General features: G+C 35.5%; 1 protein-coding gene and 1 non-coding gene across 2 annotated transcripts; one reads left to right on the forward strand and one right to left on the reverse strand.

Annotated features, from left to right (window-relative positions):
- Positions 1-18194: 18194 nt before the first annotated feature.
- Trnar-acg (transfer RNA arginine (anticodon ACG)) lies at positions 18195-18267 on the reverse strand. The gene has a single exon. It is a non-coding gene; the product is annotated as a tRNA-Arg (tRNA).
- Positions 18268-22514: 4247 nt separating this feature from the next.
- On the forward strand, positions 22515-26388 carry LOC145263810 (uncharacterized). Its single transcript, XM_080120874.1, has 2 exons — positions 22515-22702; positions 23124-26388. The coding sequence occupies exon 2, from the start codon at positions 23149-23151 to the stop codon at positions 25192-25194; it is 2046 nt and encodes a 681-aa protein (XP_079977000.1). The 5' UTR covers positions 22515-22702; positions 23124-23148; the 3' UTR covers positions 25195-26388.
- Positions 26389-27499: the final 1111 nt, after the last annotated feature.

The raw sequence follows: 27499 nt of genomic DNA on the forward strand, positions 1-27499 counted from the left end.
ACTTTATATATAATTTTAATGAGCTTTTTTCGTTCTATTTAATCGTTTAAATTACAATTGTTTTAAAACAATTATGTCTTTTCAGAACGTTGAATATAAGACGGAAAAAAAGCAAATTTAAACAATTTCCTTTTTTTAATTCAAGTTAGGTCGAAAAACTGCTGAAACAGTTCGCGATATTATCTAAGCGTTTGGCCCAGGAACCACTACTGAACGCACAGCACAATGGTGGTTTAAGAAATTTTGTGGCGGCGACGAGAGTCTTGAGAATGATAAGAGTAGTGATCGGCTATCAGATGTTGACAACGAACAATTATGAACCTTAGTTGAAGCCAATCCACGCACAACTGTTCGAGAACTTGCTTCTGAATTAGAAGTAACGTATACGACGATTTCCAACCACTTGAAAGAGATTGGAAAGACAAAAATTTGATAAATGGGTGCCTCACGAATTGAACGACAACCAAAAGAAACGCCGTTATGAAGTGTCATCTTCTCTTCTTTTACGCAACAAGTACGACCCGTTTCTTGACCGAGTTGTGACTTGCGATGAAAAGTGGGTTCTTTACGACAACCGGTGACGCTCAGCTCAGTGGTTAGATGCCGACGACGCTCCACAATACTTCCCGAAGCCAGAGTTGCACCAAGAGAAGGCCATGCTGACTATTTTGTGATACGCGACCAGTCCCATCCATTATAGTTTTTTTTTTTAAGGCAGACGAAACCATTACGGCAGGTAAGTACTGTCAACAAATGGATTAAATGCATCAGAAACTTCGATAACAACGCCCAGTATTATTACACAGAAAAAGGTCCAATTCTCCTCCACGACAATGTCCGGCCGTACATTGTTAAACCGACTCTGCAGAAGTTGATGAATTGGGTTGCAAAACACCGCCTCATCCGCCATACTCTCCAGACTTCTCTCCTACTGACTACCACATTTTTAAAGATCTCGAGAACTTTCAGCGTGAGAAATGTTTAAAAAACCTAAGCGATATAAAAAATGGTTTCAGCGACTTCATCACCACCAGAACGCAAGACTTTTTATGTTACTGGAATAAATGCACTTGTTTTGCGTTGGCAAAAGTGTGTTGATTCTGATGGTGTTTACTTCGATCAATAATTTTTCGTTTGAGCCGAGATATGCTCATCTGAATTTAAAAGATAAAAACCGCAAGAACTTTCCTGCCAACCTGATATATATATATATATATATATATATATATATATATATATATATATATATATATATATATAATTTTTTATACTTACAGACGCTAGTGTTTCATTCTTTCGAAATCATCAGTGTAGGAAGTGATAATTACTGCTTGTCGAGAGATTCAATCCCAATCATAAAGTTAAATTTCGATTCTATTTGCTAGGGCATTACTTCTGGGCCAGCATCAATTAACAGGAGAGGTAATAGAAATTAAACACCTATAAATGCCGAAATGCGAGCATAATGATAAAGCATTCAGAGAGTATTCTTACAACTGGAAGTCATGAACGTTGCATTTTGCTTGCCCTTCGTCTTTTTTTCCCAGACAGGGTTCAATTTTAATAATATACGATTGGCTTATAATCCATATAGCTATAAAAGTGAGAATGTTTGTGTGTGTGAGGACATTTCTCAACCTATATACTCAACGAATTTTTGATCTACAGACTTGAAATTTGATATATAGGGTATTCAGACACGTGGAAAATTTTTAATCGGTTTTCATCTGGACAAAAGGGCTGCTAAGGGGTCAAAATGGAAAAATTTAGTATATTGGAGGGGGTCATCGGATTAGCCGTTTGTCAACTGTTTCACGAATGTGCATGCGTGAATCGTTCAAATGGCAGATACATTATGTTTGGAATAAGTAGGTTTGAAAACACTTTTTAAAGATTGTGTCAATCTGGCCTAATTATTTTCGTACTTAACTCACTGTCTTTAAGTTTTGGCTTCAATCTCAGCTGGAATATTTTTTTTTACTTATTAGAAGTAAACTTTTTAGAAAAAAAAACAAAAAAAAAACGATACTCTCATGCACATGTCTTAGTTTCTGTAAAAATTAAGATATGATATGCGTATTTTACGACCGGGAAACGCCAGGCAGCCTGCTAGTTATAAATATTAATAATTATTTTTGTACCTACATAAACTAATGCTTCGTGCTTTCGCGATCATCAGTGCTGGAAGTGATAATTACAGCTGGATTCAATTTAATCGAACCAAAGACAATCTGCTATCGCTACGTTTTTATTATTGTTAAATATTTATAGGCATTCTCAATCCTCTGAAAATTTGGAATGCACATTTTCTGCATAGCAAACACCCTTAATTACGTCTCATGAATGCAAGATTTGATACAGGTTCATTCAATGCAAAGTGGAAACCAGCTTTTCTGAATTGTTGCTATGGAAGGGTAGGCAAATAGCTGTGGACGCACCTGTAGGCAATCCCCAGTAGGAATGTCTAAACTAGTCCTTGTCCCGTAGGAGGAAGTAAGACTCGGAGGGAGATACTGTTTTAGATAATAGCCAGTTTTATGATATTAGCTAGGTTGTCCGAATGTGCTAAAGATTTCCCTCGGGCTGCTAAGGGGTGAAAATAGAAAAATTGGTACGTGGGGGGGGGTCATCGGTTTATTCGTTTGTCAACTGTTTCACAAAAAAACAAAAACAAAAAAACAAAACAAAACAAATAATAACGTCACCTATCCGGCATTGTATTTTAAATATCCCTAACTTTGTTTTAGAGGTGTCGACACGGACCTGAATGTTTCAAGTTCGAATCCAATAAGTTCTTTCACTTAAGATGTTGGCAACCTTCACGTGGTCCCTCGCATAAGTACCCAATGTCTTTCTAGAAAAAATTAATGGAATGGTGCGGGGCGAGGAACAGGGGTGTGTAGATGGCCTCTTGGCTTTCAACCAAATTGGTGGAATCGGTGAGCCGAGTTCAAACCATGCCACATCAAAGGTGAAAGGGAGGGGACGGTGGTCAAGTCATTAATAACACGAACTGACGACCACCGTGTTCCAAGTTCGAATCCAGTTCGTTCCACCAAAAATCATTTTCACTTTGAATGTGGGCAGCCGTCTCGTGATGCCTTCCGTAAGTACCCGATGAAAGAATTTTAACTAGAAAAATATCGGGGAAACCAATGCCAACAATAGAATCTTCGGAGCCATACTATATGATAATGATGATGACCTGTTTTTTTAAATTTTGTTTGTGTATCGTCGTTAGTCATCAGAACGGCAAGGTTGTGGGTGCAGACGCACACTGCACTTAAAGCATTGACCTTGATTGTATTATCTGGCCACCCGTGACGTCGTTGTCGCCTCTTCGTAAACAAATAACCCACCCTTTCTATTCGGGACAAATCAACAAAAGAGCAAATACTTAAACGATTTTATCCTGGGGTGGGTTAAGTGCGGTGCAGATCCCCCCTCCCAGAAATTACCTCTTCAAATTTGCCGCCGACCGCGATCACCTGTCGTCCGGCAAACAGGTGCCCGTACCTATCCGGAAAAATAACCCCACAATAGCAATAAAACAGCCGTTTAAATCTATCCGATTCTTCAAAGAGTGATATGATTTGTTTCAGAAAATAAGAGGTACATAAAATGTAAAATTATATGGACAGTAAACGGTTGTATTTTATGCCCCCTCTCTCTCTCTCGCTCTCTCTCTCTCTCTCTCTATATATATATATATATATATATATATATATATATATACACACACACACGCATATATATATATATATATATATATATACTTTTATTTGTTTTTATATAAGCATTAATATGTCGCTACACATTGATAAGCATGTTTTGGTCAGATAGTTACTAGCAACTATTGCTTATGCAACATATTACGGTTACAGACTCAAATTTTGTATAAGCTATATAGGCGATATTGCTTATGTTCGAAACGAATGTTTCTGTTTAGAGCACAACTGAAGCATGATACTTGAGTTTTGCATTTTAAACTTTAATGTAAACCATTATATATAAAATATTTTTTAAATCAGCAATAGGTTCTCTACAGTGCAATGTAGACTATAATGTATATATATATATATATATATATATATATATATACATATCTTATTATTAGAGAATTAGGGTTGTTCTTTCTTTTGTGTGCATGAGATTTATTCCCTTCGAGCACGACAGATCGACGAAGAGGCGACATATCAACAAAATCGATTGACGTGTCCTGCCACACTGAGATACATTGCTGACCTACGAAGAACGGGTCACATTTCGTCCGTGACCGAGGATTGATTCTTATGTGACAAATTTAATCGAACCAAAGACAATCTGCTATCACACAGGGCAACGTCAGGTCTCCCCGATAGTACTTATATAGTTATATATAGTTACATAATTATATATAGTTATATAGTGTATTTACCCGGTAAAATGAATTCCCCGAGCAAAACAGTTTTGCACCACTTTCTTGTGCCTTTACAACGATTAAAACCAAGGTATAATAATTCTAAACCTTATCTCTAGAATCCTTATTGCCATTTTAATAAACAAGCCTTTCGCATGATTTTGATTCTAGAAAATGTTTTGATTTTAAAGGAGAAATTGAAATACGAGGTGTCTCCAACATGTTTCTAGATTTTTTTTTTGTATGGGGACTTTTACTGAGAGCACACTCATGAAATTCTAGTCCTCTTCGAAGTAATCTCCTCCGGTTGCAATGCACTTGTACTCTTCCAACGACTTCTGGATGGTCTCACGGATGTTCTTTTGTGTGACCCGAGTGACAGTCTCTTTTATCTCCTCAATTGTCTTATAATGACAGCCTCTAAGGTTTTTCTTGAGCTTAGCGAATAACCAAAATCACAGTGAGCAAGGTCTGGACTATAGGGAGAGTAAGGAACTATTCAGATACCCATCTTGGTCAAATAGTTTGTAATAAGAATGTTCATTGCGAATAATTGTGTGTACAGTTCCCACATTGGCATAAAACTGTACACTTATTGTCTCTATAAGCACATAACGGTGCTTATCCATGAAATTCTTTATTTGGCCAATCAATTCTGGTGTTCTGACTTCCTTACTTCTTCAATACCTTTAATCATCCCTCACAGACTCCCTGCCTTCCTTAAATCTCTTATGCCACTCAAAAACTGATGCTCAATTCATGCAAGATGGTCCAAAAGCAGTCTGAAGCATTCCATATGTTTCTGTGGCATTTTTTCCAAGTTTAAAACAGAATTTTATTGCATATCATTCTTATAAGGTATCCTCATGTCCAGATTGCATTTTTGAAATTCACCAGCTGTGACAATCAGGCTTAAGTAGAGTGTATTCCAATTCCTACTGTAGCTGTTCACTTGAACCTGAACTCATAAAAATTGGCAAGTCATCTCATAAGATGTATAGCAATAACATACTGAATTTCAAGAGTCTACGACAATTTTAAATGCCATTACAAAAAAAAAAAAAATGTCTGGAAACTTATTGAAGACACCCCATACATAGAATCTTGCTTAATTGATTTCTAATGACAATGGATGAATTTTAATGTAAATCTAATGCATAAAACTCACTTCGTGTGTGTCTGTCTCTCTCCATTTTTTTTTTCAAAGTGTATCTTCTCCGAGACGCAAAGTCGCAGAGCGGCCCAAGGCTCGTAAAACGATTGAAATTTGGTGGACCTCTGTTTTGGGGATTTGGGCCGGAAAAAAAGCTGCTAAGAGCTCAAAATTAAAAAAAAATAGAGCTTGGTAGGCATAAGTCCAATAAACGTCGTCATTTACGATATTTTTAGTTGATTAAATTGTTAGGTGAAAGTAAATAATGTTTACAAAATACCCTCCTCATGTTAAGAATGGCTTTCTAAATAGTAACTAGATACACAAGTACAAAAACATTTATTCTGTTAGGGTTCATCATCCATAGCAGGGATCTCCAAACTATGGCCAGCGTGCCAAATCTGGCCAGCCAAAGTCTTTAATCCGGACTTTGGAGCTCTTATGGAAAACGTAAAAATATCCAAGAAAAAAAATGTTAGAAATTGAAATGGGTGAAAATAGTGTTTTTTTTGTTTTTTTGTTTTTTTTCTTGTTCCGAAAATGATTAAAAAAATGAGGTTTGGGAGAACCAGATTCACTAAAAAACAAAGCTAATAAGCAAAACAGTAAAAACACGTCAAGGTCGTTTTTTTTTTATTGGCCTATGTAGCTCTAAAAAGTCAGCAATATGGCCCTCCGTTCGAAAATTTTAGAGACCCCTGACTATAGTAACTCCTAGAAAGCATACAGCAATTTCACTCAAAACAAAATGGTTGTGGCGGCCACCTTTAAAGTGGCGACTTTTATCAGTTTTCGAGTATGCTAAAAACAAATACTACATACAAATTTGCCGCAAACAAGTAGTTTCCGGATATTAACCAATGTAAAAAAAAATATGGATGATTGCGCGTACAGAAATTGCCACCACTGATAACATAAGGAAGTACATTGCTTAATATCCGATTGCAGCAAATTGTAATGCAGTATTCGTTTTCAGCATACTTGAAAACCAACAAAAATCGTCGTGTTAAGGTAGAAAGCAAGTAAAAATTTACCAAAAAAGCTTCCAGACAGCTCAAAACAACAACAGCAGCAATAGGTGTATCAGAATTTTTGTAGGAATTTTTGACACCTCTAACAGGAAACTGCAAATAAAATATAAAAAACTCGTAATTTCTCTATTAAAGGTGGGTTGTTTATTTTCTTTATGGATGATACTTCCAAAATAGACTATTAAAGTTGTTTTAAAAGTAATAGAAATATTTTTTTTATTTTTAAAAAAATAGTAATGAAATTAATTGAATGTTACGAGTTCAGTATTTTTCAATGTTTAAACTTTAAAAATCTATCAAAATTTTTCTATTGATTCTATTTTTACGATATTTTCAGGGTCAATGTGAAATTTTATGCTCTTTCCAATAGACTGAATATAATATTTTAGACAAACGTTTTTTTTTTAATGCACGCCCCCCCCATTTTTAAATGTCTATTAAAAAGTAAATAATTAATTCATGTACCACAGTTTTATATATCACAAATTGAAGATAAAAGATCAATAAATAATATATTCAAATCTAAAACAAAAAAAGTAGTGATTTTTAGAAATTTACCTGTAAATTCCGAAGTTTTAAACCTTTTTAAAAAAAAACAAACAAAAAAAAAACACGTTGTTTATTTATTTATTATTATTTTGTTTTAATGAAACCTTGGTCCTTGCTCCTTTAATTGAAAAAAATTAGGGCTTGAATTACATTTTTCGAAAAGTTATAAGCTTCGAAAGAGAGCAGGTGGAATTATTCAATAGTTTTCACGAAATTTCTGACACTGCTACAGCAGCAATAACAACAAAAACATTATCACTAGGTGGCCAAAATTGGGTGCTAATTTTACGCTAAATCTCTATAGAAGAGTAATTCTTACTTTTGGAAAGAAGTAATTTCTTCATATCATGAAAACTATTTCTCTGCGCTACTTTTCAATGTTATATTCGTTTTCAGCACCCCCGAAAACCTATAAAAGTCGTCATTGCATAAAGTTTTTTTTTGGAGTTGGAAAGAATCTTGACATTGACTGTTGTGGCCACCAAATAATACACCGAAAAAAAAAATCTTAATATCTGGAAAAGTACTTGTCTTCCGCAGATTTAAAAGTGATATTCGTTTTCAGCACACCTGAAAACATATAAAAGTCGTCATTTTAATAAAGGTGCGCGTTGAGGTGAAAAGAAAGAAAAAATTTACCCATCCTTTTTGTCTATAAGCCCAGTATAAATCGAACCCGCTACGACGTTTTTTTTTTTTTTAAAGCTAAACTATGCCCCCTCTCATAAAACACATTTATCCCGAAAGATGCGTAAACATTTCATTTCTTTGTGGAATCATTGTTTTTCGAAATGTAATCAAGGCGTACGTAATATCATTTTGGGCTCGGCTATTTTTTTCTGACCAATAAATTAAATGGGTATGCGAATTGTTAAGGAAGAAAAAATTGTTTTAAAAATTTCATTTGAAAAAAATAAAAATAAATAAATAAAATGATATTCCCTCTTTCCTTCTTTTAGGGAGAGCAGTGGAGTGCTCACAACATTACCACGTGTCCGTCAGAACGATAAATACTTGAAGCTACATCATTGGGTAACTGTCGTTTTATTATTATTATTCGGTGCTAATGCAGAGAGTGATCCGTGCTGAAATAATGTTATTATTTAAAAAACTATTCTTAACATGGGGAGGGTGTTTTGTACCTATTCTGCACTTTAACCTTACAATTGATTACAAAAAACATAAAACTTTAATTAAACGTGGAAATACGATTAAAAAAAAAAATAGCGCAGCACTCTCCGCATTAGCACTGACATATTCATTACTCTTCTTGTTTGGTCCAACATCGTGATTCTATTGTTCTTTTTTTAATCTCTTTCCCTTGAGTTAAAAAGAACACATTTTATAAAAAGAATAAAAATGATTTATTTCATCTTACCTGTATTAAAACCCTTCTTGACACGATTTCTGATAGAAATTTGTTAAAATTGTAATGTAAAAATGGTTGTGAATTATTTAATAATTTGAGTACTTTTAATGTACGTACGTGGGGTTTGTATTACTGTACACATAGATTCGAAAAAGTTGTCAAAAAAAAACAAATATATAACAAATGTTATCAAAGACAAGAGAAGTTACTTTTCTACCAAGCTGGATACATTTTTTTTGTTTTTATTCAATGTAACATGTTTATTCAGCTCGAAAATACCGATGTATTGGAAAATTCAAAATGGCGCCCGACACTCTCTTTAACATGGTAAGTTCGGAAAAGGTGTTATAAATAATAAACTAGATAAAATACTATTTAAAAAAACGCCGAATATATGTCAACTTATGTCACGGTAACATATAATGAGCGAATTTCTAACATTATTTTATCTAGTTTATTATTCATAACATCTTTTCCTGAACTTACCGTGTTAAAGAGAGTGTTGGGCGCCATTTTGAATTTTCCAATACATCGGTAAACACTGTATGGTTTTCGAGCTGAATAAACATGTTACATTGAATAAAAACACGAAAAATATATCCAGTTAGGTAGAAAAGTAACTTATCTTGCCTTTGATAACATTTATTTGTTATATATTTGTTTTTTGACAACTTTTTCGAATCTGTGTACAGTAATACAAATCCCGTACGGGTGTCAGGGTTTATTTAAAAAAAAAAGAAAAAAAAAAAGACTCTGTGTTAACGTTAAGATTTTTGTTCCTTAGAAGCGCTGGTTGAGTTTGAATAAACTACGTATTATATACATTTGAAGCCAAAACACATTATTACAAAATAAACAGACATTTATTTTGTTTGAAATTCATAAATATATTTGGAAGATATACTTCATCATCAGTATGACCTTTCTATTTTTTTTTTTGCTATGTTGTTGTAGCAGAGAATTAGCACCGTTCCGACATTTAAAAAAAAACTACCGTAAAAACAACAAACGGACTTCGACTGTTTTTAGCAGAGAATCATTCTGCTAAAAAAAAAAAAAAGTCATGATGATGAAGCTTTGCTTCGAAATATATTTATGAATTTCAATATACATTTCGGTGCTAATGCAGAGAGTGATCTGCGCTATTTTTTAAATCGTATTTCCACGTTTAAAGTTTTTTTATTTATTTTTATTCCATTGTAAGTACAGAATAGGTACAAAACACCCTCTCCTCCCCATGTTAAGAATGGCTTTTTAAATAATAACGTTATTATTTCAGCACGGATCACTCTCTGTATGAGTACCTAAATTTCAAACAAAATATCTGTTTATTTTGTAATAATGCGTTGTTTTGGCTTCAAACGTATATAATACATATTTTATTCTATTCAAACTCAACCAGCGCTTCTAAGGAACAAAAATATTAACGTGAATCCCCCCTGTGACCAACGCACCATTCCGAGATTAAAAAGAAAACTACCGTAAAAACAACAAACTGACTTCTAGTTGCTGATTCTCTGCTCCAACAACATGGGGGGGGGGGGAATACAAAAGTCATACTGATGAAGTATATCTTCGAAATATATTTATGAATTTCAATATAAATTTCAAACAAAATGTCTTATTTCGTAATAATGCGTTGTTTTGGCTTCAAACGTATATAATACACATTTAATTTTATTCAGACTCTGGGTAAGTTAAATGTCTTAATTCTATCAATATCTTTAATTAGTAATAATGGTACTAGTGCACTTATTGATCCGTGCTGAAATGTTATTTAGAAAACCATTCTTAACATGGAGAGGGTGTTTTATACCTATTCTGTACTTTAACCTTAGAATTTAATAAACAGATATCCAAACTTTAATGAAACTTAAATACTATTTAAAAAAAAAAAAAAAAAATAGCGCGGATAATTAATGAACCAGCTCCAAAATAATTATTGCAACGAAATCGACAATTATTTCTACTTCCGCTGTGTGTAAAATTTTTATTGAAAACCTTTTCATAGCAAATTAAAAACAACACATAAGGGTGCTAGTGCACTTACTGATCCGCGCTATTTTTTAAATCGTATTTCCAAGTTTAATTAAAGTGTTATATATTTTTTTTTTATTCAATCCTAAGAATAGGTACAAAACACCCTCCCCTCCATGTTAAGAATGGCTTTTTAAATCCTGTTATTTCAGCACGGATCATTAAGTGCACTAGTACCAACATAAGTTCGATCTTATTGCCATTGATGTTAATTAACCGTTAATATTTCGTTTGAACAATGTACAGAATAGTTGGTACTTATGCAGAGAAAGTATCGTGTTCAAATAATAACGTTAAGAAACCCAATCTTAACATTGAGGGAAGATTGTTTTGTAACTATTCTGGGCGGACCTGAACTAGAATCACCCCCACTCCTCAATGCCTTAATTTTTATAGTATGCTTTAGTATAGTTTGCGAGACTGGTGTTTATTCAGAAAGCCGTTTTTAACATGGGGGGAAGTTGGGTTAGGTCGTAAAAAATACCAATTGCAGAATACCAGTTAAAATTATGGGGGGGGGGGTGATTCTCGGTCAGGTCCGCCCCATTCTATACTTTCACCTAGCAATTTAATAAACAAGATAACGTTAAACTTGACGATACTTGTACAGTTTAATCAAGACATTCAAAAATGAAAACAGCGAAAAAAAAAATATTTTATGTATCCGTTATGGAACGAAGTGCTCCGAAAAAAAAAAAATCTCACTTAATTTCATCAAGTATTTTTTTTATTTTTTTACAGCGAAAAAGCAATTTATGATACCGAGCAAAATGTTCGATTTTAAGGAAGAAAAGCTAGTATTAAAGGTGGGAGGGAGTGTCGGCGCTTTACATTCAGTTATCTCCCCGTGGCGTATTCAAAAAAAGTTCATAATAGCTGACTTCAACGCGCTTTCATAAAAACGTGTTTTCACTGTAAAAAAAAAAAAAAAAATACTCGATCAAATTAAATGAAATTTTTTTTTTTTTTTCGGAGATCTTCAGTTCAAAACGGATACGTACAATATAATTTTTTTTTTTTCGATATTTTCATTTTTTTTTAATGTCTTGATTAAATTGTACAACTGCACTTGAAAATAAAAAGTAGCACGGTACCTTTTCTGTATAAGCACCAAATAGGTAACGGATAAACGTGTAGACGAAATAATTCGTAGCAAACGCAGTTGAATTAAATTCTCTACCGGGCTGCATATTTTTAACGTGCTGAAACTATATTTATTTTGAATTTTAGTATTTCTGCAATTTATGAACCGTGCTATATTTTGGACGGGACTTTTTCAAGTTGCAGTAAAAGACGAAAGTACAGAATAGTTAACAAATGATTCTGTACCCAATTTTAAGCATATTTTTCTAAATAATACAATTATTTCTGCACTGTCCGTTAAACGTATTTCAACTACTATTCTCATCTTCAGTGTTACTTCTACAATATTTGGGCTGATGTGATCTCCGACCTTCTTATCTGGTCGAACTCTGGAATTTGCACGGAATTTCGAACTGGACCCTTTATTTAATTCACGCTGTTGTTCTGTCAGCCATGGTTGAATAAAAATCCCAAGGGTGGACCTGAACGGGAATCACCACCACTATAAATTTAATAGTATGTAGTATAGTTTTCGAGGTTAGGTGTGTTTATTCTGAAAGCCGTTCTTAATGTGGAGGTTGAAGATGTTTATACTACGCTGGGTTGGGTCGTAAAAAAAAGATACCATCTGTAGACTACCGGTTAAAATTATAGGGGCGGGGGGATTCTCGTTCACGTCCGCCGTCCTAAGTTTGAATGTCGCTCGCATTGAGGGCTTGCCCTTCAATTTTCAGGAGAGTAACTTTTAAAACTGAATTTTACAAAGTACTTTATCCACTACGCGACAGGTCATTGCGAGTTCAAGATAAACCTGAAACATGTCGGACGTTACATTAGCCAAAACACTGTAAAAAAAAAAAAAAAAAAAAAAAAACACTGAGAACAGCAGTCCTCATCACCAGAATTTTATTTTGATGCTCGTGTGACTTACAAACAAAACAACTTGTCAACCGGGATTATCCTTAAACGTTAGCGATTAATTGTTTTACAATGGTATTTGTTTAGAATGGGACTTGCCCTGCGCAATGAACTGATTCCTGGCTTTCTCAATGTTATGTTCCAAAATTGTTTCCTCCTCTTCACCTGGTCATGACCTTGAGCTATATTCGATGGTGAGGCCCCAGTTTACGGGCTTTGAGGAGTGTGAAGCCACCCCTTAATTGCCATTGCTCCCAAGTCCACTCTGACCCGGAGTGGTAGTATCTGTTAGGGTCCAAACTATGGGTCAAATAGAAACCGACTTGAAAAAAAAAAACCACATTCTATTAAAAAGATTTTCTTAAAAAATAACTGTATTCGGCATTAAATAACCCGAAAAGATTTGACATGCCGTAAAACAAAACCAACCAAAAATTTTACAATGGTATTTGTTTAGAATGGGGCTTGGCCGGTGCGCAGTGAACTGATTCCTAGCTTTCGCAATGTTCCAAAATTGTGTTTCCTCCTCTTCACATAAAGCTTGGCACCATGAAACAGTTTGTGAAGACTCTTGAGAAAGATGGCGACTGTTTCAAATATATTAGTATGAAATTTTCAGGCCTAACCATAGAGAAATTTTAAGCTAGGATTTTCGATGGAGCCCGGATTCGAAATTTAATGAATGATGTAAATTTCTGTAATTTTATGAATCCTGAAGAATGGAGTGTCTGGATGGAATTTACGAATGAAGTAAAATTCTTCTTAGGGGGTGGATGGGGGGGGGGGGAGGATAAAGGTGCCTGACTAAAAAGAGCTTACTGAAACATTACTCATAAGTCTTCATCAGCAGGGTGCAAATATGAGCATAAAGTTACATTCTTTTTTTTTTGTACAGCCATCTTTTTTTTTTTTTTTTTTTATTAGATTTTATCCCCAAACAAGGCACTTTGCCACTTTAGTGGTGTAGGAGACTACTATCAGGGGCAACAACTACTGGGGAGCTTTGTAGGGAGTTGGGCAGCAAGATGTCTGTTCACGTTACACTTGAACGTCTCCATGTCAGTACAGTTGGGGAAGCAGGGACCTGGAATGGAATTCCAAAGTCTAGCGGTTCTGGGGAAGAAACTACTGGAGTAGAAAGCTCTTTTACATCTAGGGATCTCTACTGTGTGGGGGTGGGATTTAGCTGCCTGTCGGGTTTGTCGAAGGTGTTTACGTCGTGGGGGTACAAGTGCTTGCAGTTCGTCAGAGCATTCACCATTAAAATACTTGTAGAACAGGCAGAGGGATGCAACATTTCGTCGATGGGACAGAGGCTGGAGCTTAGATGCCAGTTCAGGACCTATCAGGTTGGCGACTCTTTTGAACCTTGTCTAGGTGCGAGAGACTAGTAGCAGATGCACCAGCCCAAATGTGACAATGCTCCATACATGGGCGAAAGGTGGCCTTATAGAGGTACGGGATACTTTCGGGTGTTAGTAGTTTTCTATTGCCCGTATTCCAGAAAATCTAGGTGATGTGAGCGAAAGGAAAGAGGAGCACTATCAAGGCATCAGCGACATGGGAGTTCGCTATCAAGCTCGTTGGGATGCCACCACGTTTGCAGGTAACTGTTGGTTTATAAAGCGCGATGAGGTCGAAGCCCCCATTCTAGAAAATCAGTAAAACATCAATTTATCGATGATGATACACCATGCTTAGCATTTTTTACAATTCAAGCTTTAATTGTGAATATTTTGGTGTGGTTTCATATGAATGTGTCTTAAAGTTACATTTTTTTTTTTTACACAGTGATCACTTATCAAGGCCCGGAAGCCACTCAGGGATAAGGGTTATTGCAAGTACATAACGTTAGTGTGGAGATTTGATGAAGTGTTTACTTAAGGGGGCGGTTCATTAGGAATTTGTTAACATTGGACTTGAAGACATCCAAGTTGTAGTCCGGTGGGAAGCAGGCAGACGGAACAGAGTTCCACAGGCGTGCAGTTCTAAGAAAGAAGCTTTGTTCATGGAATCCGCGTTTTGATTTAGGCACAGATATAGAATTTGTTTCTTCGATTTGACTGTTTTTGCAGCTATCAGCTTCCAACAAAGGGTGGGTATATCATAGCAGTAAAACTAGACCTGATAAAAATAAAAAAGTGATAGCGTTTCTTGAATCAGCATCCTTAAATTAGGTCAAAACAGTTGAAACCTCTTAGGCACTATGACAAGTTTTGTTATTGTTGGCTAGTGTAATCGATAAGGAATTCTCTATAATAAATACGCAACCTAAATGAATTAAAATATCATATTTAAGCGTATCTTACGATCGGGCAACACCGGGTGGCCTGCTAGTTATTTAAATATGTAGTTTATTTTATTTTGTATGTGAAAAAAAATCATATTTTTAACTGTTAATATTCATTTTCTTTTCAATTTATTGAGATACATTCAATTTCATAACCATTTGATTTATTTTATACTTTAAAAATATTTCAGTATTATGTCTGTAAAAAAACTTCATGTAAATAAATCTATCTATATAATTATAAAACTCAAACGACCTTCTAACGGATGTTGTAACCCAACATCCGGTTTACGACTTCCGGTTGCGCATGTGTACATAAACAAATAATCAATGCGACAATAAAACATTATTTTACTGTGTACGTTTTCAGTGTCCCAAATTTTTTTTTCGCGTTTAAATTATCCAAATAAACAATTTTTAATACTTAACATTTTTTTTACATCGTTCATTTCCGTAATACGTTTAAGTTATTTTAACGCAATTTTCTTACAAAGAAATCCACTTTAATCCGAGCAATTTACAAAAGCGATTTACCCACCGACTTCATTTTTTTTTAAAAATTTATTCTCCATTTTTTTTTTTTTTTAATATACCTTTCCTAAAAAAAAAAACATTCATACATTTTCTTCTACACTACAAACATAAATAAATAACCCTGAAAATGTTTTTTTTTATTTGCGTTACAAATAAATAATCAACGCGACAATAAAACGTATTGTTTTACTGTGTACGTTTTCAGCGTCCCAATTGTTTTTTTTTTCGCGTTTAAATTAAGATATATCAAAATTTGAATTTAACTTGAAATATTATGGTATGTGTTCAGTGCACATTTACCTATAAGTATGGCAAACCACTTATAATTCAATGGCTGTAAGTTTTTTGTTTCAAAAATGAACAATTATAAACAGAACGACTCATAGAAATCTATCTATATTCTTTTTTCATTTGAATATTCTTTCATGGAAATGTTTTTGTTATGTCACAAAAAACTATTCTTTACGTCACAAGTGTCACGCTCATACATTAGTTCCATAGCTAATATAACATAGTGACCCAACGGGTCACGGGTAGTTTAGTATATTTATAAAATCTAATATATAAAAGTCTATATGTCCGTCTAAAACTCACTATGTCGGTCTTCATATTTTCATATTCTATCTCTTCTGGAACTAAAAGTCGTAGCTCTAGAGGTCTCAAATGATTGAATGTTTTATGGGCCGTTTTTTATAGGTTTTTAGTCGGTTAAGGGGTCAAAAATGGCTCCAAATTGTAAAAAAGAAATAGTTATATATTTTGTACATTTATCTTAGTTTATTTTTAATCAGTTCATATGCGTGTCACGTTGGTGCAGTGGTAATGTCACCAGCTTTGAATGCTTCAGTTTCGATTCTAGCTGATGGCACCCAAATACTTTTTTACTTTTGAAATCACGACTCTATAATATATGCGAAATAAAATATATTTAAGCATATTTTACACCAGGCCCCCCCCAGTAAATATTGACTTAGTTCCCAGTTACTTCTCTCTACACAAGAGCAAAGCTAAGCATAAGATTCTGTTTTGTGGGGGGATATACACCTCCCCAAAATTGGACAACACCAAAAATTACCCCAGTCAAGGACTTTTTTCTGAGTAGAACAGATATATTTTGTATTTTTATGCACTAATATATGTTTAAAATAATAAATTATGGGGAAAGCCATTAAAAGTGTGTAAAAAAAAAAATGAGGGTGTCGTTGGTCATGCTTGTTAAAATAGGCTTCTAAATGTTCTTTATGCGGGCGGTGACGTTTGTTAACTATTCTGTACCGTAATCTTTTGATGTTCAAATTATTTAAAAATTAAACTTAATTTCACGTTTTACATTGCTATATTATTCATCCCACCTCCCGTTTAGTCCTGGATATGACCTTAAACTATATCCGATGGTGAGGCCCCAGCTTGCGGGATTTGAGGAGCGTGGAGCCACCCTTTAATTGCCATTGCTCCCAGGTCCACTCTGACCTGGAGTGGTAGCACCTGTTAGGGTCCCAACTATGGATTAAATAGAAAGCGACTTAAAAAAAAAATCAACAACAAATATACTCTATTAAAAAATTGTTCTTTAAAATCACTGGATTCGGCATTAAATAACCTAAAAAGGGTTGATATGCCGTAAAACAAAAACAATCCACCAAATGTTATTTATGCGGGCAGTGACGTTTAACTATTCTGTACCGTCGTCTTTTGATGTTCAAATTATGAAAAAAAACAACTTAATTTCACGTTTTGCATTGTTATATTTATCTCATCTTCCTTAAAAAAAAAATGTTTTTAACAGAGTCGCCACTGACCAGAGCCAAAAGTCTCTATTATAATGGTTAATGGAATACATTATGCAACAAATTTCAGGTTAAAAAAGTACATGCTATATAAGACCTGTTTCAGTGTAAGAAAACAACCCTGATAAGAAATCTGGCCTTTATTTCTCTAGATTAACCACCGTTTTTATGTACATAAATCATTTATTATTGGTTATGGATGAAAAACACAGAATTATCAATTTAAACATTTGTCCTCCTAACCCTCTTGTGTTGAGTGTCATCCTCCTTTTTTTTATATTCCAGCAGTAGTCTGCCAGCGTTCTATCTTCTATTAAAACGTTTCTCCATCACTTAAATACCCTGATGGAATCTCTCTCGCCATCTTCATCACTCGCATCACTAAGATTCTCTGCTAAATTCTCAAAAGTGACGATAAAATAAAATAAAAATGTATTTAATTCGACAAAAAGGCCAGAAGTGGATTTTCCCCTCCATTGTTCATAATAAAAATGGCCACAGATGTTTTGAGTGTGTGGGGTAGGGGAAGTAAGACGGTCAGGCTACTCTATATACTAATACACATTTTAGCAAGCTTTACTATTGGCGCCATGAATTATTTTAAAGGGAATATAGTTTGTAAATGTCGCACCATTTCGATTGATCTACTCATAAGTGACGTATTTGCATTAAAATAAATTTAATGGAAAATATGGTACTTATGTAGAATACCGACCGTGCTATTTTTAGATAAGACTAGCTGGTCGTCCGTCGTTGCCCGGTCGTAAAATACGCTTAAGCATGATATTTTAATTTATGCAGATTTCGTATGCATTATAGAATCAATCCTCTATTGAATATTATATACTAACGGCGGCGCCGCGTCGGCACACACAAACAGTCAAACACAAAATCAAGTACACTCAACATCGTCTTACCATTAACGCTTACCTTGTGAACTCGGAGTATAGGAAATTCCCATATGCACAAAACAAAATCACTGAAAAAACAAAAATACCCTAACTAAAAAGTAAACGTTGGATAAAATGATGGTTAAAATTATTACGAACTTGCCAGGATTCGAACCTGGAATCTTCTGATCCGTAGTCAGACGCGTTATCCATTGCGACACAAGTCCTGGCTGTATGCCGGAAGATGTTGCCGCGACTCTATACTGACAGTTCTAAATTCCGTTTACATGGACAGATAACTTTTTCTACAATTGCACGAAACTGCCCAAAAAGCCTTATTTCGGGCTTTTTGTTACGAACCATATATAGATAAGGACGATCTAGGGACTCGCACCTTTCAGTGGAAAACAAATTTTTCAATTCGATTCACCCGTTCGCAAGTTTTATTGGTGTGTGTGTGTGTGTGTGTGTGTGTGTGTATAATATATATATATATATATATATATATATATATGTGCGTGTGTGTGTGTAACATTTAGAATTTTATTAATAGTATTAGATTACGAGAAATAATTTGCCCGGTAGACTAATCCCCCTCCCTCAATAAAATAATGATAATGTCGCAAATTCCGTCTGTGTTTGTTTTCCATATCACGTCAGCTGATATTTGGGTTTGATGATGAAGGCACTGAAAAGGTCAGTTCTGATTAATGTCTAGTTTTAAAATATGCAAATGAAGAAATGCAACGAATTTAAGTGGTACCTGTTTTATCGTAAATTGAACTCATTAATAAGACAATTAAAATAAAATGGTGAGATACACCCGGGCTTGAACAGGGGATCATTCGATCCGTAGTCGAATGCTCAATCACTCGCATATCTCCAAACGACATTTTTATGTTTTTAATGATTTGCTAAGATTTTAGTTCCCTTGGCCAATGTAACATAAAATATTCTCCTGCAAAAATTATTTTTTTATCTATAAGAAAAGAAAAGACTATTTTTAAGATTGGATTTTTTCGATTTTTTTATACTTATCTTATATACTAGCTGTTCAGCCCGGCTTTGCTCGGGTCTTATGTACTGTTCGTAATTTTATGTACACATATATATATATATATATATATATGTGTGTGTGTGTGTGTGTTTGTTTGACTCCTGTCCAGGTAAACTTCATCTAAAATTTCAAGTGTTTAGACCCAAAATTGACGGAGGAGTTTGGTAGTGTCTTCAAAGTGGCAGCCAAATCTTCGCCCAGAATTGATTTAAAAAAAAAAAAAAAAAAAAAGAACTTGCATGCCTGAATACTCTTTATGTAAAATTTAAAATGTTTAGATCCAAAATTAGCTGACTAGTTTGCTAGAGATCGCAAAGGTAAAATCTTTTTTAACTGTGACCCCTTGACAGCTAAAATTTCGGCTAAAAAACGATTAAAAAGATGTCCTGTGTATGCATACACTTAATGTAAAATTTCAAATGTTTAGACAAAAAATTGGCTGAGTAATTTGGAAGATCGTAGAGGTCAATTTAAAAAAAAAAAATTAATCCCAATTTTGACCCCCTTAACATTTATGATTTTGGGCTCAAATAAAATTAAAAAGTTTGATCCATGTCCAAGTAACGTACATAAAAAAATTTCAAGTGTTTAGACTCAAAATTGGCGGAGGAGTTTTGAGTTTTCAAAGTTCAAATTGTTGAACTTTGAACCCTTGACAGTCAGATTTCTGTCCAAAAACGGATTAAAAAGATTTTCGCAAACTTCAATACCTTTTATGTAAAGTCTAGCGTCTATAGACTGAAGATTGACAGTTATTTGGTAGGGAAATGTACACACACACACACACACACACACACACGCACACGCACAATTTCACTTTTGTATATATACTAGCATTTCAGCCCGGCGTTGCCCGGGTGTTTGGAGGTGTATGTTGAGTAAAAAAAAAAAAAAACTGTCAATTTTTTTAAACTTTGACCCCATAACTTTTATTGTTTAGGGCTCGAATCCAGTTAAGTTAGATCCATGTCCAAGGAACGTATATCTAAAATTTCATGTGTTTAGACCCAAAATTGTTGGAGGAGTTCGGTAGAGATCTCAAAGGTCAAATCGTTGAACTTTGACCCCTTATCAACCAAATTTCCGTCCGAAAACCAATTACAAATATTTTTCCAAATCTCAGTACCCTGTATATCAAATTTCGAGTCTGTAGACTGAAAATTGACAGTTATTGCGTTGGAAAATGTACACGCAGACACACACACAGACACGTTCCCTTTATACATATATATATATATATATATATATATATATATATATATTTCTGTACAAAATATATCTAAGATCACTGCCAAACATAAACATTATTTTTGTATGAAATTTGCAAAAGATAGGCTCGGCCGTTTCGGAACATATAAGAAAGGAACTCGCACACGCTGTAAGTCATAATAGTAGATAGATGAATAGGTAGAGATGCTCAAGTTAAAATTTTACGGTCCGTATTCTGCATAAGTACCGAAAATATAGGGTGCTGCAGAAGTATCTCCCACATTTTGACGTACGATCTTCCCAGTCACGCTCGTGCAGTTTATGGGCAACAATTAATTTGTATGGATGCAACGGCATATCCGTGTGTAGAATTTTTCTGACTGTTCGAGTCCAAAGCCAAAGCATATTTGTGAGCTGAACGTGTAGGAGACCAACAGAAAGTCTCTCAGTACGAATACTGTCTAGCGTTCGAACGCTTCGTGGTCTTCCAGGTGCCGAACCTGTAGCTTTGAAATTTGCAACCCATATTGATAGCTGTATTGATTTAAAAGATTTTTTTTTATTATCTTGGACAGCAGTGAACTCGGAACTGCGTAGAAGTTAGATTCATCATCCTTCAAAAACTTTTTTTACAGTAAAAGCACGATGTGAACAAGCCCAGACCATATTGCTTTACGAGGGTATCTGAGAAAATATAACAAGTTACTAGACTACCCGTGACCCGTTGGGTCAGTATGTTATATTAGCATTTCTATCAAAGTATATTAAAATGAAAAAAAAGAATATAGATTTCTAAGAGTCGTTCTGTTTATTATAATTGATTATTTTTGAAAAAAAAAACAAAAAAAAAACTACAGTTACTGAATTATAAGTGGTTGGCTATACTTATAGGTAAATGTGCCCTGAACAGATACCGTAATACTTATTATAGTCAAATTCAAATTTTGATATATCTGCTTTTTTTTTTTTTTTTTTTAAATCGTTCATTTCTGTATTACGTTTAAGTTATTTTAAATCCCACTCTTCCCATGTTAAATAATAATTTCGAAATAATAACGTTAATATTTCAGTGCGCAGGTCATACGCGCATGCGCAACCGGATGTCGTAAACCAGAAAGTGGGTTACATACATCGTTACAAAGTCATATGAGTTTTATAATTATATAGATTAAGTAAATGAAAAAACCATAAGTTCATTAGCAGCATATAGTTCAAAGTTTAAAATGCTTAGTGATATTTTTCTTGCACCCTGTACAAGCATGTGAAGTTACCGTTTATGTTGACCTTCAGTATTTTGCAACAAGTATCTTGTTTATTAACCTTTATTTACACTCGGGCTATGAATTGAAAAGTAGGGTAGACTGGGCTCTCGAGTCTTTTATTTTGTGACTAGCCTAGGAGACAAAACTTCGGAATAACACCTTCTGTGCTCATTTTCACATCGTAGTCGCATTAGAATTATGTTTAAGTCTTGGGTACACCCGTATTGTTAGAAATTGCGAAATCCTTGCTTCATCAGAAATTACCTCTGCATGCATGCTCACGGAGGTATAGCATTAAATACCCTTATCGAACCACAGGTACGCACACACACGGTGTTTACCTCTCTCCCACTGCGAAGGTCCTGGATATGACCTAAAACTATATCCGATAGTGAGGCCCCCACCTTGCGGGCCTTGGGGAGTGTGGAGCCACCCTTTAATTGCCATTGCTCCCAGGTCCACTCTGACCCGGAGTGGTAGTACCTGTTAGGGTCCCAACTATGGGTTAAATAGAATCTGACTTAAAAAAAAAATATACTCCATTAAAAATCGTTCCTCAAAATAACTAGATTCGGCATTAAATAACCTGAAAAAGTTTGATATGCTGTAAAACAAAAATAACCAACTAACCCACTGCGAAAGTAGAAAGGTGGAATGTGTGAGCCAGCGCCCCTAGAGGAGGAGCACCCCGTCCCCGCAAAAATAAGTCTGAGTAAGCCACGTCGGCATTCCCCGTTGAGGGTGCAACAAACAACTCGTGATAAACTTGCTCCACCCGAAAAATGGGAGGCAATGATTGGGCGGGTGAGCCTCCTACGGCTACCAAGGACATTTGCCTCACTCGACTGTTAAAAGGCCGCCGAAATGGCCTAGTTTCTGTTCGAGTGATTGTCGAGGTCGGAACCTCGATTAGCGAAGGGTACTACGAAATACACACATACTATGCAGCACCAAACTCTATTTATCCTCATTTGTGACACCAAGGGGTGTGACACCAAGGGGTGTCCTAATCTGCATTAAAAAAAAATCGCCTTTTCTTTCTCTCTCGGTTACAAATAACAGCAGTCACAAAATCTCGTCCTCTCATTTTTTATACTGGCTGACGACTGTCATCATCAAGCGCTCTCCTAGCAGGTAAGAATTTTTCTTCACGCTTACGTGTACAATTCTGTCTTACTATTATAGACACTCAGACTGTTTCCAAAACTGCGTTATGAGATCATCGCTCATCGTTGAGCAATAAACTTTTTTATTTTTAATTTAAAAATAAAAATACTAAATCAATTTACGTGATTTTTGGTGTACGAGATTTTTTTTTGTGTTACATGCAGCATAGATTTTTCTTGTTATATGGGGAGACTTCTTGGCTCATAATTCAACCGGAAGTAAAAGTTTGGTTCATAATTCAACCGGAAGTAAAAGAAAAGAAAAATGGTAACACAATGTGTTCTTTTTGTCGTTGTTTGTTTTAGATTTTTGAATCTATTTGATCCTTTATTTTTAATATTGTCCTTCATGATTTTATTTTCTTAACTATTTTTGTTGTATCTTTCAGAATAAATCCAATTCTTCTCTCAACGATGTCGTTTTCCAGCCAAAATCCGACCCAGAAAACATCAGATGCGAATATTGAACGTATCGAATCCGAAGCTAGAGATGGAACTAAAAATTACCCTTGCGCAGATAAAATGGTCAACGTGTTTGAATCGAAAGAAAACCAGAAAGTCGGCTCTAAATCTAAACCCCACTACCCCTCGTCCTCCGCTATAGTTGCTATGCAATTACACGGAAAAAAATCTACGGCTGACTTTAAACGGGTCATGTGGAAATCGAATGTGCAAGCAAGACACGCATTCATACAAAATATGCAACGATCTATTGTCCCAGTTCCCACGGAAATAGACGACCATTCTTTTGCAGCGAATGCAGAACAGGCACAACCAGCAGCATTTCAAGTAGCAGACCCGTCTCAAATTACACACTTCTCTAAACCAGCTGGAGATTACTGCCAAAATAATAGGAAACCGAACTATTCCGGGTATGATTTCAATGTCCCACCCCGAATCCCAACCATGCCGCTCGGCCACGGCTCTATAGAATCTCAGAATACAAGATGTATTGAAGGTGCAGGTCGAAGCACGTCGGAAACAAAAGTAAAAGGTCGCAGCTTCTTTGATTGGAACGCCATAAGAAATATAAACCGATCCATTGCTTCTAAAGTCGGGCCAACGGGTACTGGTAAAAGCGACAGGACCCCTAATGTTGCACCGGGTCCTCAAAACACTTACACGATGCTGGGGGATAATTCGTTAAGCACTGGCGATGATAAAATTAAACAACTTGTCGTCGATGACGCAAGGAATTTTGGAGACGGTGATAGACGACTCGGTCGCCATAATGATGCAACAGGTGTCGCCCAAATACCCGCTCCTATTGTTCATAAAGCGTGCGTTAACTACCCGATTCTAAATTTTCCCAGAAGAAATATCCCTAAGGTTTATGATCAGCCTAACGTGTGTAATAATATAAGGGCTACCCGAAATGTACCCGGTCCTAAAATGTGTGAACAGTTCCCAGGGCACGAGACTATAAGGTATGAAACATATCATCCGCCACTTCGTATTTCATCCGGAAGGCATTGGAACTTAAATACTCACCGTAACCCTGGCCCTAACCCTGGCCCTAACCCTGGCCCTAACCCTAACCCTGGCCCTAACCCCCTAAAACCTAATATGAATGTTCAGAATCAACCCCAAATAAGTAAGATTCTAAACTACACCCCACAAGTATATGTTTCTGAAGTGCGCGAACAACAAAAATGGCCTGATAATCAAAATATGCCCCCACAATTAATGAATCCTAAAATTTGTGAACGGACCCAGAAGCGTAACATTAACCCACAAATACCCGATTCCGAAATTTTCAAACAACCTCCAAGCCGTGAAAGTTCAAATTACGTGCTCCAGGATCTTACTTTTTGTAAACGGCCTCCGAAGCAAGAAACTACTACTGTACCTCAAACAGTGAACCTTGACGCTCCCAAACGATGCAGAAGGCGTAGGAATTTACACTACGCAAGCCAACCCGATGAGAAAGGCATTAGATCAGTTTACCGTTATAACCATATATTTGGCGTATTCTCTCTACCTACGTCCCCTGGGTCAGATGGCCCTCATCGCTTCGAACTGGTCACGATCAAAGCGAGAAAGGTTTACAAAAAGGATGAAAGCGAGATAGCAAAGCCCCCAAACGATGAACAATACTACACTTTCACCTTACAACCCAATCCGAAACACCCTAATAAAATTATGTGCTTTCCCGTAACCCCCTCGGTTAAAGACCATAAAAAGAGAAGTCTGTTGTCTCACGCGAATGTGCAAATGTCCGACGTCTATCTTATCCGCGATTATCGAGAACTTCCGTGGGTCGTAAAAGAAGAGGAAGCAGTTGGCGTAGGTTTATATATAAAATCCAGGGAAATACCTCCTCATCCGAAAGCTAAGGAAGAGCCGGAATACTGTTCTGAGTGCAATTTTTACCACGTTCCAGATAAAATTTGGCCCGAGGCAGATGGCAAGAGTAAGCAAATATTCCGGAAACTGTTCGATGACGATCCAAAAACTTAGATTTGGTGTGAAATTTCTCGTGAAGATGATGATTATTAGGGCCATGACAAGATATTTAAAAACATTATTTTTACTCTCTAGTATATATCAATTAATATCAGTGTTGGGAAGATTAATCGGAATAGGGAATCGGAAGATATCAGAGTCGGAAAAATTGATGCCTATTTTCCGATACCAAAACGATTCTTTTAATCGTCTTTTTTATTTTATTTTATTTTTTTAAGTAAAACCTTCCATTGCTGATAAAATAATAAATATTTATTGGTTTTAAAATACCAGTAAAGCTAAAATCGATAAATCATCTTCCAAAAATGTAATTTTACGTTTAGGAAAATATCTGCACATTTAACATTTGTGTTTTTACAAAAATTGGGGGAAATAACAATATTTTAGTTAAATAATTAGAAATTCATAAAGAATCTGAACCGGAGATTTAGCACGGAATCGGGGGAAAATATTGGAATCATCTCATCACTAATTAATGTTATGTTTCTATATAGTGATGTGGTTCTTGGTTGATTAACTGTCTGTGTCGGATATATACTCGAGTCCAAACTATAAGAATAATCTCTAGTCATAGCCCTAATAATTATCCATGGAAAGGAGGAGGTGGTAATCGGATGAGGCAAGACCAAGTGAATAAGGTGAAGGAAAGTCTTTAATCCAAGTAGCTGTCGGGTATCCCTGACCTGTTGGGATGTTAATACCGAGAATCGTACTAATAGCATAAATTAGAATGGTACCAGGAATCCTGCAGTCATAAGTAGAAATGAGCATAATAAAAACAGGATCAGATAAAGCACTCTCCTGCTGGTGATGAGGCGATCTATGTAGGCTCTACGGCAGGTCTGTTAAAAGATAGAATCTTAAAAAAAAATGCAATAGCATCAATAATAAATACCTCCCCAAATCCACATCACAAACTCACCATATCTGGAATCTAAAAAAAACAGTAATGTACATTTCAACCCCAAAATGGGAAGTAATCCTCTTCATATCGCATTAATCAAATACATTAAGGGGGAGAAAATATATTTATTTACATATTAGCAGGCCATTTTGCATTTCCCGATCGTAAAATACTCATAAATATTATATTTTAATTAATGCAGACTCCTCATTTATTATAAACAGATAAATAATAATGGCAAGCAATCTACGAAAGATTAATGCATGCAACAGTAAACGTAGTCACTAGTTTTGTCTTCTCTGCGCCAGCCTCTCGAACCAAAGGTTCTCAAGTCCTTCGCCAGCCTTACTCAAGGCACGCCTCCATGCTGGTCTATCTTCGGCTAGCTCCTCCCACACATTCGACCCTGTCGGTGGGGCATTAGAATACGCCGACTGTCCCCCCTGCAGAGGGTAAAAGTCCCTCAATGGGGGTCCTGAATATGACCTTAAACCATATCCAGTGGTGAGGCCCCAGCTTGTGGGCTTTGGGGAGTGTGGAGCCACCCTTTAATTACCATTGCTCCCAGGTCCACTCTGACCCGGAGTGGTAGTACCTGTTAGGGTCCCAACTATGGGTTAAATAGAAACCGACGTGAAAACAACAAATATACTCTATTAAAAAAAAATTTCTTCAAAATCTTTGGATTCGGCATTAAATAACCCGAAAAGGATTGATATGCCGTAAAACAACCAACCAACCAACCCACACATTCACATCGATGCCAAGAGCGATCAGATCCCGTTTGGCCACGTCTTTAAAGCGCAACACCGGGCGACTGCGGCTTCTTGTTCCATTTGGCAGTCCGCTGTAGAGGATATCCTTAGGGAGACGGTCATCGGGCATTATTATAATATTATAAACAGAAATACCGTAGATATTAAACATAACGTTGAATTCCTTTAAGGAGAATGAAGTTACAAAAAAAAAAAAAAAAAAAAATTTTTCTGCTGGTCGATTCGTGAAATTCAGTTACCGTATGATTTCATGCAAGTAAAAATCTTACCTTTTGATGCTACAATTTCGAACTCTAGTTTTTACTCTATACTAATAAGAACTGTTCGATAAGTATAACGATTGTATATAGAATATTGGAAACCAAATATATTTCTAGGTTTTATATGCAAAGTTTACCTACCTGTGTGGTCACCAGCATCTGTGACTTCCCCTAAACACTGTGCACTAGCAGAACGTTAAATCCAAGAAATCCACTTTCAAACATTATCGGTATATGGACATGGACATTCTATGTGGACGAATAATTATTAAAAACAATTTTTATTCTATTTTTTTTTTATTAAAATAATAATTTTTATAACATTTGGTAATTTAATTTCATGGGTTTATAACTGATAT

The sequence above is a fragment of the Euprymna scolopes genome, chromosome 39, assembly GCF_053919585.1.
Source record: "Euprymna scolopes isolate OS-2025 chromosome 39, ASM5391958v1, whole genome shotgun sequence".
Taxonomy (NCBI): Eukaryota; Metazoa; Mollusca; class Cephalopoda; order Sepiida; family Sepiolidae; genus Euprymna; species Euprymna scolopes.